The following is a 17,576-nucleotide window of genomic DNA, read 5'->3' on the forward strand; positions in this document are numbered from 1 at the left end:
ATAAATAAATAAATCTTTAAAGAAAAAGAAAAAATAACTAACAGAATAACAATAAGATGGGAGAATGCAAGGTTATGCTGTTGCCAGTCATTTTTTCCTCAGTGGTTTTTCTGTATATAGATCAGAAGCAGCATCGGCTGTTAACAGAAGCCCGGTATTAGTGTTTCCTTTGGGTAGTTCTGCCTCTATGACCTAGGCACAGACTTAGCAGGGAAAATAACTTGATCTTTTACCCATATCAGGTGGTCAAGTAAGAGGAAAATGAGGGATAAAGAGCAAGGCCACCATGTCAGACTGCCTCTGGTATCACGTCCTTCAGTGGAGGCTGGCCATGTACTCAGCCTCTTCTCTCACCTCCTCAAAGAGCTTTGTATATCCATAGTTTGAACTTAGATTGCTACAAGCACAGAAGGCTTGATTGACAGCTGTGCAAGTGCTGAGAAGCCTGCTTTTCTCCTCTCCAGCATACCCAGGTTCAGACCTTTCTCTGGAGTTTGTGTTCCCAAAAACTGATTAGAGGGCCCCCTCTAGTGACCGGACTCATCAAGGACGTCTCTGTCTTTGCAAGATTTAGAATTAGCTTCGCAGAAGTAAATTTGTTCTTAATTTTCACTGTTAAACAGAGTTGGTCTTCATTTTTAAAAAGTTATTGATGCTAAGAACAGGTCCAAGATTGAGGACATCCAAACAACAAAGGGTCAAAATGCTATTCCTACATTTTTAGAAATTGGTGCTTTTAAATGAGGCCGAGCTACACAGTGTTCTTTGTTTTAGTTACAGTTGTTTCTGACTTAATGAAACTTTAAAAGTTTTTTCATCTAGAGTTTTTTATGTTACCAGCTTCATTTTTTGCTCATTTCTGAAAGCAGTTTTATTGAAAAACAGCGTTAAAGCAGCATTCTCGTGAAAGTATTAGGTTTTCGCCGTCATAGTAACAGCATATGACCCTTCTATGGCTGTCCTTTATAACTAACGCTATGTTTTAATGGCCCTGTTGTTTTTCAGTTAAGGAAATGAGGAAATTCTTAAATTGCTGGCTCTCTGCCATCTCTCTTAAATACACACCACTCCAACATACAGGGCTTCAGCTAAGAGCCTTTGACCGGCTCTCATCTGACCCACAGGCCTTTGTAGCTTGCACAAGGGAAGCAGTGTTCTGAGATCCTCAGCATTGCTACAAACTCTGCTGAAAATACTTCACGTGCATTGAACGCAGGCTCCTTCATCTTGAAGCGGAGGTCTCTGTCATAGAATGCAAGGATGGGTTATAATCCTAATTGGCACTGTTCATTTTCCCAGCTGCATTTGGATGCTTTTAACTGCCCACAGCCACACTGTCTTCAGCCAGCAAGATAAACAAAAGTGGTGTGAAATCCGTCATTTTGTATCATCTTAAATTGCAGGTCTTGTTTTGGCTGGCTTACCTTTATTTTGTTTCCATTGTTGATAAAATTAAGCAGAAGTGAAGGACATGAATTGTTGTCCACAGAGTCATCACTGGGATTTTAGGAAAATTTGTTAAGAGTATTCCAGGGCAGCAAAAGATGTGGGCCCCTGAGGAAATAACTTATAGTTGTGCAGTTGGAGGGCTTGTCCCCAGGATTTAAGAGAACACCCAAGGATTTTACTTTTCTTGGTAGAGCAGTGCTTTGGGTGTCAGTGTAGAAGCTGCACTGTTTGTTAAGTGACGTGTGTGTGTGTGTGTGTGTGTGTGTGTGTGTCTGTCTGTCTGTCTGTCTGTCTGTCTGTCTGTCTCTGTGTGTGTTTGTGTGTGTGTGTCTGTGTGTAACTGTCTCAGTTCCGACATGGACCTGTTTATTAGTGTCTTACCTAACGTACTTGAAGAAATGAATGGCAGTAGATGAGGTTTAAAAGCTCCAAGTAGCAACTTCAATCCTTCCTTATGTAGAAGGCAACTTTTCGATGACTTTTAAAAAGCCATATAGCGAAAGAAGTGAGGGTATATAAGTAGTAGCTGCCCAAATCTGATTTTATTCGTTAATTCTAAGTTTTGATTTTGCATGGACAATTTGAATTGCCCTGTTCATCTGTTATAGCACTCGTTTGGTGATGACTGGCATGATATACATCACATGAGCATTACACTGTGGCACATTTTTTACAGCTCTTCTTCCTTTGCATCCCACACATATGACAAAGTTTTCAAAAACCAAATATTCTGCTGTCTCCTGTCTTACTGTTTGAAAGCATTCTTTCTTGCTAGAAGGTGGTTACTCTGTTCCATAGGTAGAACTGGCATTTACTGACCAGTTCTCGTATGTCACGCACCAGGCTCAGACCATATGCTGTGCTATCTTGTGAGGTATATAATCTCTTCCTGGGCTGCAGCTGAAGCTGAGGCAAAGACAAAACAGTTTTGCCAAAGGTCACAAAATGGGATTCCAATTGGGTCTTTCTGTCTCCAATATTCTTGTCAAAAGACTAAAAGTCTGAAGGAAAAACTAAATACAGTTTCCCAGTAAAATATTATGTAGCCAGTGAAGGTGTGGGGCAACTATCTAAAAAATCAGTGCCTGTTAGATAGAGGAAAACAGGGATATGCATGGAAATGTTGGTAATAGTTTTAAACAGCTATAGGATACGATCTTGTGTCATTTCTTTTTAAAATGTCACACTCGTCAGAATTCACTATAATGTACTGTAAAAGAGAACAGAATTCCTGTAAACATAAAACTGAGTTCTTGTCAAGCAAGGATGGTGAGGAAGCTGACATCGTAGTTCTGTAGTAGACTCTAGCGTGTTGAGTTGTGTTTGAGGTTTGACCTGGAGCCATTTCTCCTGGGCATGTGCCAGGGCTGATAGTGTCTCTTCTCTGTATTCTTGAAAGCTAAAATCTTCTTAAGATAACTTAAATATGTAATGTGATATCCTTGGGATAGCCTGTCCACAGAGCTGCCCCCTACCCCCACCCCAGAGAGGCTACTCATTAGGACATCACTCGTATCATGATTAAGTTTTCATGTGTTGCTCAGTTTTGATGGTAATCTTTATGTATCTGCATGTATGTGTATGTGCACGCACATACGTGCATTTTTCCTCTACAGCACCAATGTGGTTATGAATTATTCAGAGATCGAGTCTAAGGTTCGAGAAGCAACGAATGATGATCCTTGGGGACCTTCTGGGCAGCTCATGGGAGAGATTGCCAAGTAAGTGGTAATTTGACTCAACAGTGCAGAAAGAATCAAAGTGTCTTTACACAGAACTGAGATTTGCCTTCAGTTTTAACCTGCTTAACTACCAACCATGCATTCTGCATAACCCATTTCGGTCATAGTGTGGAGAGTTATATATAGGTTCCATTCCCATTGAAAATTAGTTTTTAAAGATGTGTCAGCCAAGTTTCAAGGTTTACTATAGCTTTCCTTGCAAAGTTGGAAGAACACATAAACCATTTGAAGTAAAAATTATGTGTTTTTTGTTTTTTGTTTTTTTTTTTTCTTGGTGACAGTGTGGGGCATGGAGGCCATGAAAGAAAAGCCTGCAGAATGGCATGGTCGTTCCTGGCCTTGTAGATGTGCTGGGTGCTGCACAGAATAAGAGGATGCATGTTTTAGGAAGAATGTCATTAAGATTTGATTTAGGCTTATTTTTTCAGCCTGTTGGGTAGTCCAGAGGACCTAGTGCAAGCCTGCCATCTACTGTTAGAGTTAAACTACTACATATGCTTAAGGAAAACTCCTTTCTTTCAGGGCTACCTTTATGTATGAGCAGTTCCCAGAACTTATGAACATGCTTTGGTCCCGAATGCTAAAAGACAACAAAAAGAACTGGAGAAGAGTTTATAAGGTACGGTGGACACCCCTGAGAGTGAGTGTTGCGCAGCGTAGACATGACTGCAGTTCACCAAGTCCCGAGACAGACCAAGAAGTGGCTGTGTGTGCCTCCTGTCTTCTAATCACGAGCAGCTCTCCATACTGCAAAGTGTTTGCAGACTTGTGTTCTCTTAAATTTATTATTGTTTAAATTGTCCCTACTAAATCTACGTGGGTGTTTTGAGTATTAAATCTCTAGTCATAGACATGTTTACTACATGAGCTTTTGAGATAAAAACCAGTCTCCTGTTAGTAACCTCTGTATAAAACTGTTTAATTTATGTTGTATGATAGTACTCAGTTCTGAGAAGTATACCAGTTGGGACTGAGATATGCAGACTCCTGACAGTCTCATCTGCGCAAGTACTTTTCCTCAGATTCATTTTGGTTAGTTTTGATTCTGTATTTCTAAAACAGGGCAGTGATCTTTCTTTTCCATCATGTTTTCCTGCTCCTCGTGTGCCAAACTGAATTCATTCTAACCGGCTGCAGGCCTCCTATGTCTTCTTCCTCAGGCATTCCACAGAATCTTCTGAGCAGAGAAGCTCACTGAACTCTCAGAACTTTCTGATTCAGCTAGTGTAGCCAGTTTGCCATGCTGCCCCCAGCTCCACCCCATCCCCCTCCACCCTCCACCTCCCAGCTACCCCTCTATCCCCCCCCCGCCCCGCCCCCAGACTCCTGAGCACTAGCACTGCAGGTGGCAACCGGGCCTGCCTAGCTTTTTATGTGGGCGATGGGGATCCCAGCTTCTGTGCCTGTGTTTGCATGCCGAGTACTTTATCCACTAAGCCATCTCTTCAGCCCCAGTCCATGATCTAATTTGGGGGTCAAGGTCTCTCTATGTAGGCCTGGGTGACCTAGAACTAAGTATATAGACCATGCCTTGAACTCAGAGATCTGCCTCCCAAGTGCTGGATAAAGGTGTGTCGTGCCATGTCTGGCAACTTCTGTGTTTGTTTTGTGAAATATTCTCTGAGATTTCTATAAATTGTTTATTTTTTCTAAAATGAGAGCTTTTAAAGATTGTTGCACTGCTTTTTCAAAAAATTAGGAAATCTGAGTATGGTGGCATGGAGCTAAGGCTGAGCACTATGGAGTCTGAGGCTGGAGGATGATGGTGAGCTAGAGGCCAGCCAAAACTGCCTGATGAGACCCTGTCTCACACCCACATGACCCCAACTCAGTTACTAGTAAATGCAAGTTTGTACCCTTGGTTTCTGCACCTTGCACAGACCCTCAGACATGGAATCTTTGTAAAGTGAAGTTTCAAGTGAGAAAGAAGAGTAGTCCTACTGTGTGCCCAAAACTGTGCAGGAGCCGCTGCTGCCTAATTCCAGCATGGCCCAGCACATTGCTAGGAGCCCAATATGTTAGCACATCTGTGAATACCCTTACCAGAGTTTTCTGAAACACTCAAGTTTTTCTTTTGTTGACTTTTTTTTGGAGCTTCATTAGCATCAGAATTAGTTTGTCTGAGGGCACTGCTGCAGGGTCCTGTGCCGACAGAAGGCTCTGCCCATGTTCTTAGTGACTCAGCTCTGTCATGCCAACACTGAAAGCTGGGCCCCTCTCTGAAATCCCACAGTTCATTTGAATCACACACTTAGTGTTAAATATCAGAATTACTGATTTTTTTAAAACTCTTGATTTAAAGTCACCATTGCCCAGGTAGATTGTAATTATTTTCTATACGGGATATCAGAGGAACTTGAGGTTGAGGTTCAAACTGTGTATTTTGGTTTAACTGAAAGGGGAGGACACCATCTCCACCACTGTGTAATAATGTTGGTGTTTTGTGTTTGTGTTTAACTGTGTACCAAAGCTCTTCCAAGCTTATTCCATTAAGCCATTTGGTGCTTTATATTTCCACAGTCATTGCTGCTCCTAGCTTACCTCATAAGAAATGGATCGGAGCGAGTTGTTACAAGCGCCAGAGAACACATTTATGATTTGCGATCCCTGGAAAATTACCACTTTGTAGGTGAGCAATAGAAAACCCTCATAAGCAAATTAAAACAGTAGTTGGAGTTGTCAGTCACCTGAACCAGCTTGGAAGCTTCTCTGCTCTAATTAGCATGTGACTCTTGCTGCTTGTGTGACGAGTGCAGAATCCAAGGCGTGAGGCCCTAGAGTATTAATTAGTGAAGACAGGAGCTTGCAGAAAGGACTGGCTAATAACAACAGAACCAACACAACATGAGTGTTGGGGTTTATATTAAAATATGCACTGGAGACTGGTCCCCTGTGGTGTCCATAAAGGAATAGCTTTAATCATGTGGGAAGAGAAGGTTAGAGCTCCAAAACACACACATCTGTTTGAAGCCAGGCCCCCTCCCACCAGATAGTATTTACTGCGCAGCGAGGCCAGAGTGTGTTCTGAATGTGAAAGCAGCAGAGGGCGGTGAGCAGTTAATTTTGGAGCCTGCCTTACTTGTGACTACTGTAGAATGTCAGGGTTTATCTGCACTAAGTCCTAGTGATTAGTGTTCCCAAACTTGGGGAAATCAAGATACTTGGGGTACTTTGAGACCATCAGAATGTTAAAAGTGAGTGGTTCATTGTTATTTGTTAAAAGGCAGTAGAAAGCATGTCCAGCAGCATGTGTTCTGTAGTCAGCGTTTGTAATCCCTTCGATAATAGATCATGGCTTGATCTTGTCTAGTTACTGGGTCAAGTTAGAGTTTAATGCCATAATCTGCCTCCTTAAAAACTTTAAAATATGAAGGTATTTTTGTAGGCGTTTTCATTTCTACTCTTTCCTGAAAGAGTTTGGTGTACACTAAGAGGGTTCTTACAGTTGCTTTCTCCTTTACTGTCCTCAAGATGAGCACGGCAAGGATCAAGGTATAAACATTCGGCAGAAAGTAAAGGAACTGGTCGAGTTTGCACAGGATGATGACAGGCTTCGAGAAGAGCGGAAGAAAGCAAAGAAGAACAAAGACAAGTATGTTGGGGTCTCCTCAGACAGCGTTGGCGGATTCAGATACAGTGAGTATCAGGGCCAGCCGCAGCCACCGGGCCTCCGCTTGGGTAGATTTTAAGAGTCACTGAAATAGCAAAAGACAAAATGCTGGATTTTTTCCAGGAATACACAGAATTCTAAAATATACATAATATTATTTTATTTTGACTCCTGTTTGCCCAGACCTTTGGAATCTTTCTATTTCTGTTGTGGATCCAAAAAATAGAGTTCTAGCCCCCCATCCTGGCCAGTTAGATGATCAGAGGACAAAGAGGGTGCACACTCTGCTCTTAGGGTTAGGTTCTTACAGAAGGGACCTCTAATAGTTTCCAGCAAGCCAGTTTATCTGTGGTTCCAAACAGGTAAGTTCCTGTAAGTCCATGATGCCTCTGTTCCCTTCCCTGAATGAAGCAATGCATAGCCCAGAGAAATGTGGCCACTGTCACAGCTCTGCCTGTGAGGCTCTTGTTCATGGCACAGTAGAGAGCAGTTCAAAGCCAGATGTGGTAGTGCACACGCGCAGTCCTAGCACTTGGGAGGCTGGAGCGGCTAGTAAGTTTGAGACGAGTCCTGGCCGCACAGCAAGACCCAGCAGCTTCTCTCTCTCTGTTCACCCCACCTCTCCCTCCCAGAAGGCAGCTTGAACTTGAATTGTTTCTAATGTTTATTCTTAATGTAAAAATTGTACGTTGGGTGCTTGAAACACACGAACTAAAAGTTCTTTTTGGTAGTGTGTCTCTTGGGTCTGTCCTGTCCTCTGTGAGCTGGGACAGTGCCTGGCCAGTGTATAGGTATGCAGGCCAGCCCTATGGCATTACCGCTCACTAGTGAGCCTCTCTGGTTCCTACCCCTGCATCTGACTTACATTTGGATTCTGTTGAGGCTGTAGATCTTTTAATGGATATGGTTTAAAAAGAAAAAGTTCCTACCACCAAGCGTAGTAATGCCCACGAGATGGGGAGGTCTCTGAGTTTGAAGCCAGCGAGGGAGATGTAGTGACACCTTGTCTCAAACAAAACAAAACTGTCATTTTGTGATGGTCTGTAAAACAGCTTCACTCTTTTATTCCTCTGCTTGCCTGCTCTCAGAAAAAATGCTGCATTGAATTAGTATCCACAGTTTCTAACAGCAGCAGACACTCTTTCTTGTGTCATACGTCACATAAAGGCCAGCCCCTGAGTTGATCAAGAGAGTGCCTCTTCTAGTAAGCACTTAAGTTTCGGAGTGGCTTCTCTGAGGGATCATCTGTCTAAGTAGCCATTTTGTTCTTTGTCTTTTTCTACATCGCTAAGTTGCTGCTTGCAGCTTTCTTCCTCCCTCCACGTGCTTGTGTCCTATTCTGTTACCAGTGTAGCATGTAATTGTGTCTGATGACTTCAGAAAGTAGAGTGGGTTTCCCGACGGAGTCTAACTCGGCTGGCTCAGCTTTGTGAGGGTGGAGTCGAGTAGCCTGTGTTTCCATTAACAGTCTTTGTTAGTTTTTTAATGATGATTTTTCAACTTTGGGCAGCTTTGGCTGTTTTCTGTGGTTTCACTTCTGACATAAGATGATGACTTTCATCCATCCATCAATTCTGCAGAATTTGGGTTTGACTGCTGGGCTTCTGTGACCTGGATCTTCTCTCTGAACTGTGTTCCTGGCTTCTACACATTTAAAACTCCTTAAGCTCTTACTGTAAAGTTTAACCTTGAGGTTCTAGCAGGCAGTTCAGCAAAATATGTTTAAGAACTTTCCCTAAGGCCACCTATGCCGTTACCTACGCCCTGTCAACAGGAGTCAAAGTTCCCTTTGGCTGATTGATTTCTCAGTGCCCTTTCTTGTCTCTTCCCAGCGTTTTTCAGCCCTCACATGATTTCTCTACATCCTAGTTTTGCTTTTTAAGTAACATTTGGAGATGGAAGTAGGAAGTTTCTGTTTGTGTCCATAAATATATCTCGTCACTGAGCTCCCGACAAGCACCAGCACAGACAGTGACACTGGGTTTTTCATTGCCAGTCTTATCTTCCCTCCAGACTCTCAGGGGATACGTTTCCTACCACTCAGAGCTGCGAGCACACTCCGTAGCTGTGAAGTGTGCAGGTTTGGAGAGTTAGAACCCTTCCATAAAATTACAGAGTTCTTTCCCATGCCTCAGACTCCATTCTGTTACAGTGTTTGTAGTTTGGTACTAAAAGGGGGATCCTTTCAGCTAATTGGGTCATGGAAGTCAGACTGGAGTCCCTTTAAGGAAGGAAGTTAGTTGGTTGCTCAGTCAGTTAGGAAGTCTGTCTCTCTACCCTCCTTCCTTTCCTCCCTCCCCTGTTTTTGAGATGGCAATCTCACTGTTGTATTACATGGATGGCCTTGGATTCTTGGTCTCAAAAAAAATCACTCATCTTTACTCTGGAGTACTTTAGAGTACAGCTTCTTGCCATCTGCCTTGCTAGCTTTGTATGTGTGTGTTCATTCCTCCAGCCACATTCCTGCTCCCTCTCCCTTCTTCCCGCCCCGCCCCCCCCCACCCCACGCCTTTCCTTGCCCTTCTTTGTTTGTTGGAAGCATATTCTGTTATGCTGGAGCTGGGCTGTTGTAGAGCTTACACTTACTTTGCTTCTGTCTCCTGAATGTGGGGACCACAGGCATGTGCCACAACAGCTAGCTTTACTTTCTAATTTTTAAAATATTGTTGTTGACTCTATTTTTCTAAAAATGAACCATTGAGACAAGAAATAGGATTCATTAAATGGCTTTGAAAACTCATTCATCTTGTTTGTGGAGTGTGCATTTTGTGTTTCCACTCCTCTAAAACAGCTCGTGTTCAGGGGCCTCATGGCTGCCACTGCCCATCAAGCCTGTGAAGTTTGAAACGCTTTTGAATCTGCATTCCTAACACAGTGATTGGCATGGCCTGTGCCATCCTGTGCTTGCAGAGCACTGTGGGAGATTTCTGTTTTCCTTAAAAATAATGTTTTTATGATAAAGTCTACAGAAGTAAGAACCTCTGTAGAACCTTCCAGATTTAATATCCTCAGTTGTTTCTTTCTTCATTATTTACACAGATGAAAGATATGATCCTGAGCCCAAATCCAAGTGGGATGAAGAATGGGATAAAAACAAGAGCGCTTTTCCATTCAGTGATAAGTTAGGTGAGCTGAGCGATAAGATCGGAAGCACAATTGACGACACCATCAGCAAGTTTCGGAGGAAAGACCGGGAGGACTCTCCAGAAAGGTGCAGGTCTGCCGCCTTCTCCACCGCTCGCTGAGGGGTGCGGGCTATATGCAGCTGTTTGGTTTGGTTTAATTTTGAGGTATTGATATTATCTGAAGGTTAGCTTTTTTAAAACATACCTTGTTAAAGGAGTATTAATGACAAAAAATGTAGTCATAGAGTACAGAAGGTGCTACACACCCTTCTCCTGACCCCAGCTTTCAAGATAATTGTGTTAATTTGATACATTTCTTACCTGAAAACCCAGTATTGGTATGCTGTTAGCTACAGTGCAATTTATATTGGAGGTTTCCATGTTGAATGGCTCTGTATAGCTTGGTGAATGTGCAGTGTTTTCCAGTAGCATTTCCTGAGTAATGTCACCTCCCTGAAAATGCCCTGTGCACAAAAAAATAAAAATAAAAAAATAAAAAATGTGGAGCCATTCATGATATTAAGTCAGCCATAAGGGCTGTCAGTGTTAACTTCTTCCAGGCTGTCTGTGTCTACGTTGACTCCTTCTCGTCCTCAACGTTTTTCTTCAGGCATCTCAGTCTTGCCCTGAAGTTTTTTGTCCCCTGTAAAATTTGTAATTGTCATTTTACATTTGCACATGAGATGGTTCCATGGTCTGAAATAATGTCAGGGGAAATAAAGTCTCTTCGCTAAGTCTGAGAAAAAGCTAAGGCTGAAATTGAACTGTCTGCAACATTGCATTGCCATCCCTGGCCTGTGTGATCAGAGGGATCCTGTGCAGTTGGCACCTGGAGTTGTAGTGCAGGCCTATGCTTATAAACTTCATTTTCTGACATTGGGCAGTTATGTTTAACTTACATCAGACAGTAGAAGTGAAAATGGAGGCCCATTCAGACTGTGGACCTGAGTAAAATGAGGTTTTGTTTATTCGGGTTTTCTTTGTTGATAATTGGGTTTGATTTTTTTTTTTTTTAACTAAAACCTAAATTTTTCCTACCCATAAATTTAAAGTAGTTCAGAATTAGGGTATCATTGGAATGAAGTTCCAGTAAAATAGTAATCAGACTTTGAAATCAGTTTCAAATACCTAGTCTCAGTATATTTTCAGTGTCATTCCAGAGTCAATTATCCTTTCAAATGTCCATCTTAAGACTAATAAGGACATGATCTTTGAAGGGACAGTAATGTCAGTACTAGGAGTGTTCCACCAAAGGCCTGTATGTGTTAATTGTAAACACTGAAGTTTGAGAGACAGACTCTTGTGCCTGTGTATAAAAGCTTTTGGCTGACTTGAAAAACCTAGTGGCTGTGGCTGTGTATGTCACTGCTGTTTCTGAAGTGGGCATGAGCTAGGGTCTTGAGGATGCAGCAGTGTGCGGCCCTCCACTGCTTCTCTCTTCCTTCTGCTCTCCCATCCCTGGGCCTCTTCTCTGCCTTGTATTCTACATTTTATTTTATTCTGTTTTATTTTATTTTATTGCCTCCCTTGTTGGCCTGGGTGGTGTTGATGGTGGCTGAGCAGTTGGTCATTCTGTCTTCTTCCTTGCACTGCCACTGAGGCAGAACGGGTTAAGAGTCTCTACCCTTTGATCCAGATACTTCAAATGAAAGGTCTGGACTGTGTTCCAAATGTGTGCATGCTGCGTTTTAGATGGTTGGTGAGACTCAGAGTTTTATACAGGGTTGCATGAGACTAAGGGCTTTATCCCCAGCCTTCTTGCTGGCCCGTGGGCTGTGCCTTTTGGCCCTTAATTTATACAAGTCCCAAACTGACTTGTGTTTCAGTGGAGGTCGCTTTAGATTACAGTTATATTTCATCAGTAATAGTCATAGTTCAGGGGAAAATTCAAGCATTTTGCTCCAGGATATTTATAAATTAACCTGCCTACTCTACAGTTAAGTAATGTAGGTAATAGGACATATTTGAAGTTCTTGTTCGTGGCTCTTTTTCTCCCCTTTTCCTCTTCCTGTTACTCCCCACTTTCTCTCCTCTCCCTCTCTCTCCTTCCTGCACTCAGACAAAAACTTAGTGACTGGATGTTAGAGAGTAGACTTTTCATTCCCTGCCCTGGTTTCCTGCTTCCTAGGGGTTTGCTTTTGTGGAGGCTTTGATTGGTTGACTTGCAATATTAACATGAGTAAAATAATTGTTTCAGAAATATTTTAAATATAGCTAAGTTTCTGGAAAGCTCAGTTGACACTTAGGTCTTGTTTGATGTAACAGTAGCAAAATGGAGCACAATTATAAGAAAGATAGCGTCATATTTGTGCTCATTTTAGGTGACACATGACACAACATGCAGTTTTAAGCTGACCATTGAAGTTTTATTGTTTAGTTTTGTTGTTTCCTTTCCTCCGAGGCAGTCTCTGGTAGCTCAGGCTGGCGTCCAGCCCATTCTGTAGCCAAGGATGACCTTAAGCTGCTGACCTTCCAACCAGGTGTTGGGATTCCTTGGATTAGTGCATGAGAATCATAACATAGTTCTTTAAATGGAGCTGTAAAAGCTTGGTATGGCATCAGAGCCTCCACCCAGCCTTTGGGGAGGGTGGAAGCAGAAAGATCAGAGGGTCAAGGCCATCTTTGGCTGTATGGTGAGATAGAGACCAGCCAGGGCCACATGACACTCTGTCTTTAAGAAAGTCAGTAATAATGTTAAGGAGAGAGCAATAATGGAAGTGTAGACTTTTGCACAGTTTGCTCAGAGCCAGTGCAGGAGTCCAGCAGCTGGTTCTGACATCACACTGCTATTTTATCTACCAGTAATGTTTAAATCTGTAATGAACACTGAGGTATTTTAGGCTTTTTTTTTTTTTTGCTTAGGCACATTTTTACATGCTCCCTCTCCCCCTTTGTGGGGGTGTTTTAGACTTCACTGGGGAATTATGCACACTCCCTCTTCCTGACACACACACATCATTATTCAGCAGCCTAAATAACACTGTGTTGATCTGTCAAACAGTCCAAGTGTAGAATTTTAGAGTTAGCGCATTTGAAATTCTTTGACTCAAATCACTAAGGACTCCTTCTTACAGTATTCCAAGCCTTATTACGTTGTTTCATTTTTAATATCTTTTAGCGACAGCGATGAGGAAAAGAAGGCAAGAAGAGGCAGATCTCCCAAAGGTGAATTCAAAGATGAAGAGGAAACGGTGACAACTAAGCATATCCACATCACACAGGCCACGGAGACCACCACAACCCGGCACAAGCGCACAGCAAACCCTTCCAAAACTATTGATCTCGGAGCAGCAGCACATTACACAGGGGACAAAGCCAGCCCGGATCAGAACGCTTCAACCCACACGCCTCAGTCAGCAGCAAAGGTGAGGACAACACGGATCTACATGGCATGTTTGCCTTATTCTCGTAAACTGTCGTAAACTGTGTCAGAATTCCTGCCTTAGTAAGCTTCGGCCTTTTAATCAGCCGTATCAGTTATAGATCATCTGACATGCTTTACTCAGTCATTAATAACAAGACATCTCTTTGGAGTAAGAAGCCTTAGCCCAGTGCTGACTGACTGTCTAATGTGCTTTCTTGTGATGTACAAATGGTACTCATTCACACGGAAGGTTGTGAATCCCAGTGTAGCCCGTCTGCCCCTTCTCACAGCACCAGCATCACTAATCTTGACCACATTCACTAGGGAAACCTTGGGCATATTTGAAAGTTTGAAGAAAGGATAAAGAGCAGGCTGACGCTGAAACGTGGTTCATGTGAAGTACAGTGTTTTCCAGATTGAAATAGTGTGAAGAGAAGCGAGTTGGAAGAAAATTCAGATTTTAGAACTTGGTTTGGTCATGCATGCCTATAATTCCAGCACTTGAGAAACTAAGGCAGTAGGAGTGAGTTCAAGACCACCCTGGGCTACATAGCAAGATAATGTTTGCAGATGCTAAAGAAACGATGCACTGCTTTTGCTGGCCCCTGTCAGGCAGCTCACAGCCACCAATAACTACTCCAGCTCCTGGAGATCTGATGCCCTTTTCTGAACTCCGTGCTGCCTGCTCTCGTGTGTGTATAGACAAACACACATATATGTTTCCTTAGTAAAATTTTATAAGACTGGGAAGAAAAGCATATTTAGGGGGAAAAGACTTAACTATTCTGACGTCATGGTGCTTATTATACAGACAGTGACTTGATGTTTGCTCCTCTCTATAAGGATTCAAGGCCGGTTACTTCTTTTAGAAATCTGAAGAGCCTTGTTTAGATGATTACAGGATTTCGGTCAGACTTGGGGATTGACACTGGAGGTCTGTAAGCTTGCTCACTCTTCCCACTGTTTCAGCCATCAGTGCCGAGCAGCAAGTCATCGGGGGACCTTGTTGACCTGTTTGATGGCAGCAGCCAGTCAACAGGTAAGCTTGACAACAGCTACTTCTCTCCAGAAACTGTGGGTTCTGCTGTTTTCTTAATGCTATATGAAAGATGGGGGGAAAATTCTGGCCAGGTGTGGTAGGACAGACCTTTAATCCCAGCACTTGGGAGGCAGAGGCAGTCGGATCTCAGTGAGGCCAGCCTGGTCTACAGAGTGGGGTACTTACTAGGACTATGTAGAGAGATCCTGTCTCTACAACTAAGTAGGCCTGGTGATGCAGGCCTGTGATCACTGACACTCAGGAGGCTGAGGCAGGAAGGGCATGAGTTCAAGGCCAGCCTGGGCAACCTAAAGAGACCTTGCCTCAAAATGGAATTTAGAAAGGGGTCTGGGGCTAGAGCTCATTAGCAGAGCACTTGCCAAGCATTTGTGTGACTCTTGACTCTCCCGTCCTGCCAAGATACTTACTGCTTTTGCTCATGTGAAATTAATGAGCATCCACTGCTGCTTGGAGAGACATAACAGGGAAAATGCTGTAACTTGGTAGCCCCTTTCCGTAAGCTCTTTGGTGCCTGTGGCCTTTGTAGGTCTGTAGGGTTACCATTGCTATTTTTATCTTTCATGCATACACCCATTTCTCCAGTGCTGTCTTTGAAAAGCATCTCACTCAGTTTTACACCTCTTTCTGACCTGTAGGCCTTGGGGGAGAAAATGTTTGTAGTAGTTACCAAATATCAGTGAATGGTAACTGTCCCCAGATCAGTGGCACGTGCTGTAGCTCACAGGGCTTCCTCTCCATACTGCTTCCGCCTTCAGAGTTTAATATACTTACGGAATTTTCCACAAGGATTTTGTTGGCTTTGTTGTTTGCATGTTTAAGCTCTTAAGATAAATTTTACAGACATGAAGAATTACATTAAAATTAATATTTTAAAATTTCCTTTTATAAAAAAAGATGTGTTACTCTACACATTTTTGTGACTTTGCCTAAACCTTCACTGTGGTTGTCAGAGCACATATGCCTTATGTTGACTGCCTTCTTTTTCATCTGTCAGTGAGCATTTGCCGGTCAGTGCTTACAGTGAAAGCTTGGGTTCTTGGAAAAGTCAAGTAGAGGAAGTAATCATTAGTCAAAGGGCAGTAATTGGCTGTAACTACCTAGTTATAAACGTGCTGGTGCTTTGGAGGAAAGGAGACATCCATGAATATGTATGTAACTCCCCATCGAGTATCCTGTAAGAAGACTGCGGCCAGGGTGGGATGCCTGTAATTACACTTCCTGGCAGGCAGAGTTGAGAGGGTCACCTGGCCTGAGGAGTTCCAGAGCAACCTGGGTAATGCACCCAGAACTGTCAGGAGAGAGAGAGAAGGGGAGAGCATCCCACTGAACAGTGGGCCACGCCTTTCTCGTGCATGCGACTAAGGATTTCTTCCTTGTGACCTCCAATGTGTGCTAGCTTTTTGTTGTTGTTTTTTTGTTTTTTGTTTTTCGAGACAGGGTTTCTCTGTGTGGCCTTTGTTGTCCTAGACTCACTTTGTGGATCAGGCTCGCCTCGAACTCACAACAGTCCATCTGCCTCCCGAGTGCTGGGATTAAAGACATGCCCACCACACCCAGCCCACGTGTGCTAGATTTTGAGTTACTCCTAATAACCTGTTTTCAAGTAAATTGATACCCTAGTATAGCACTTGATGATTATAGTCTTAATAAAAGTACTGTACTCCAATAAAAAACAGTTCAAGAGCTGTTTAAAGATAATTTTTCTAGGGCTGTTTAGAGGTCATTACATTAAAGTGTAGAGCAGCAGGGTTGGGAAGGAATGTGTGTGAAGAGCAACTGTTTTCCAAGTTGTGTGCGGTAATTCTCAGTTGTTTTCAGACTTGCCTGTTTGCATTAAGTGTAGGTCCGTGATATAAATTTCTTTTCACTGATAGATTAATATATGTGACTAATAGAGAGCCAGCAGTTATTTTCTCTTCTTTCTTGCCTGCTGTCATAAAATTACTGGCCTAGGAATAAACTTGCAAGACATCTGGTTTGACCCAGTTCTGAGATTCTTCAGTTCCTTACTCATCTCTTCTGTAACTGTCCTAAAATTGCTTGTAACTTGGTGAGACTGCAGTGCACACAGTGGCAAACAACTGCCTTAGTTGTTTAACAGTTGATGTGCTATCTTTGTGTGTTTGAGATTTGAACTATAGCATGAACTGGTAGTTAGCATACAGCCATCAAATGTAGACAGAGTGTCATAGACTATCAATTATTTTGGACTTCCTGGCATGAAATATTAAAAGGTCCCTTTTGTGCATCTGTGGAGCACTTGAAGAATTACGTATTAGGAAGGTCAGCTACCTGGATGTGACTGTCTTTCTTGGTGACCCCAAGATTACTTTGAGCATAAAGAAACCTCTGAGTAGTTTTTCTTCTCTGGTGTAAATGGTAGACTGACTAATTATATGCAAACAGCAGTTAAAATTAATATAATAACTGAGGCAGATTTTAAATGAAATCTGGAAGGTCTCTTGCCCATAAAATTTATCTTAATATTATTTTTAAAGCAACTGAACATGGTTTGAAATCAGAATTACTTTTTAATAATTGCATTTGAAATAGGAAATTTAACTATAGATCTTACGTGAAGTTCTGCCACAGAAGGAAGTTAGATTTAAATATCAGCCCTTGCACATGAGAATGTGTAAGGGTCTGCCAGATGTCCCGTATTTATCACAGGACTGCTGTTCCAGCACTACACCTACAGACAGAGAGTGAGCAGGTGCGTGAGTGTCTTCCATCAGATGAGCGTCTCCATCAGCCACGCTCACTGTCTGTGTCCTTGTTCCTGCCTCTTGTGTGTGTGTGTGTGTGTGTGTGTGTGTGTGTGTGTGTGTGTGTGTGTGTGTTTACATCTTGATTGTAGCATTTTACACGGTATCTGCTACAATCACTGTGGACTATCTGACCAAATTTAAAAGTGCACTGTGAAACCTAGGCTGTGCATCAGCTTGTTAGTGAGACTGTTTTGATAACTGCCCTGTTGTTATCTTCCATTCCAGTCTCCCAAGGTGATGTTTCAGTGCCTCCTAAATCTAAGGGAGCATTTTCCTCTGTCAGTGCTAGAAAAATAGGGAGTAAAATTAGAAACTAAGCCAACTAAAAATAGAATGCTGAAAACCATCCTACTTCTCCTTTAGTATGGGTCCACCCTGTAGGAATTTAGGTCTTAACTTACTATTCCATAAGATATATGTCTCTTGAGTGAAAGTGGAGGTTGAAATGTCACCAGTAC

The 17,576-nt window shown here is 42.5% G+C and overlaps 1 protein-coding gene across 5 annotated transcripts in view; it reads left to right on the forward strand.

Moving 5' to 3' along the window:
• Clint1 (clathrin interactor 1) overlaps positions 1-17,576 on the forward strand; it is a 75,136-nt gene that overhangs the window by 46,051 nt on the left and 11,509 nt on the right. For 2 of the 5 annotated variants that reach the window (XM_051168100.1, XM_051168096.1), the window contains exons 2-8: positions 3,066-3,170; positions 3,714-3,810; positions 5,712-5,820; positions 6,663-6,827; positions 9,841-10,018; positions 13,045-13,291; positions 14,260-14,329. In XM_051168100.1, coding sequence (XP_051024057.1) covers positions 3,079-3,170; positions 3,714-3,810; positions 5,712-5,820; positions 6,663-6,827; positions 9,841-10,018; positions 13,045-13,291; positions 14,260-14,329 — 958 coding nt within the window. In that variant the 5' untranslated portion in view covers positions 3,066-3,078. Of the gene's footprint in view, positions 1-3,044; positions 3,171-3,713; positions 3,811-5,711; positions 5,821-6,662; positions 6,828-9,840; positions 10,019-13,044; positions 13,292-14,259; positions 14,330-17,576 lie in introns of those variants that run through there. The other 3 variants (XM_051168097.1, XM_051168101.1, XM_051168099.1) reach the window with 2 other exon arrangements.

The sequence above is a fragment of the Acomys russatus genome, chromosome 25, assembly GCF_903995435.1.
Source record: "Acomys russatus chromosome 25, mAcoRus1.1, whole genome shotgun sequence".
NCBI lineage: Eukaryota > Metazoa > Chordata > Mammalia > Rodentia > Muridae > Acomys > Acomys russatus.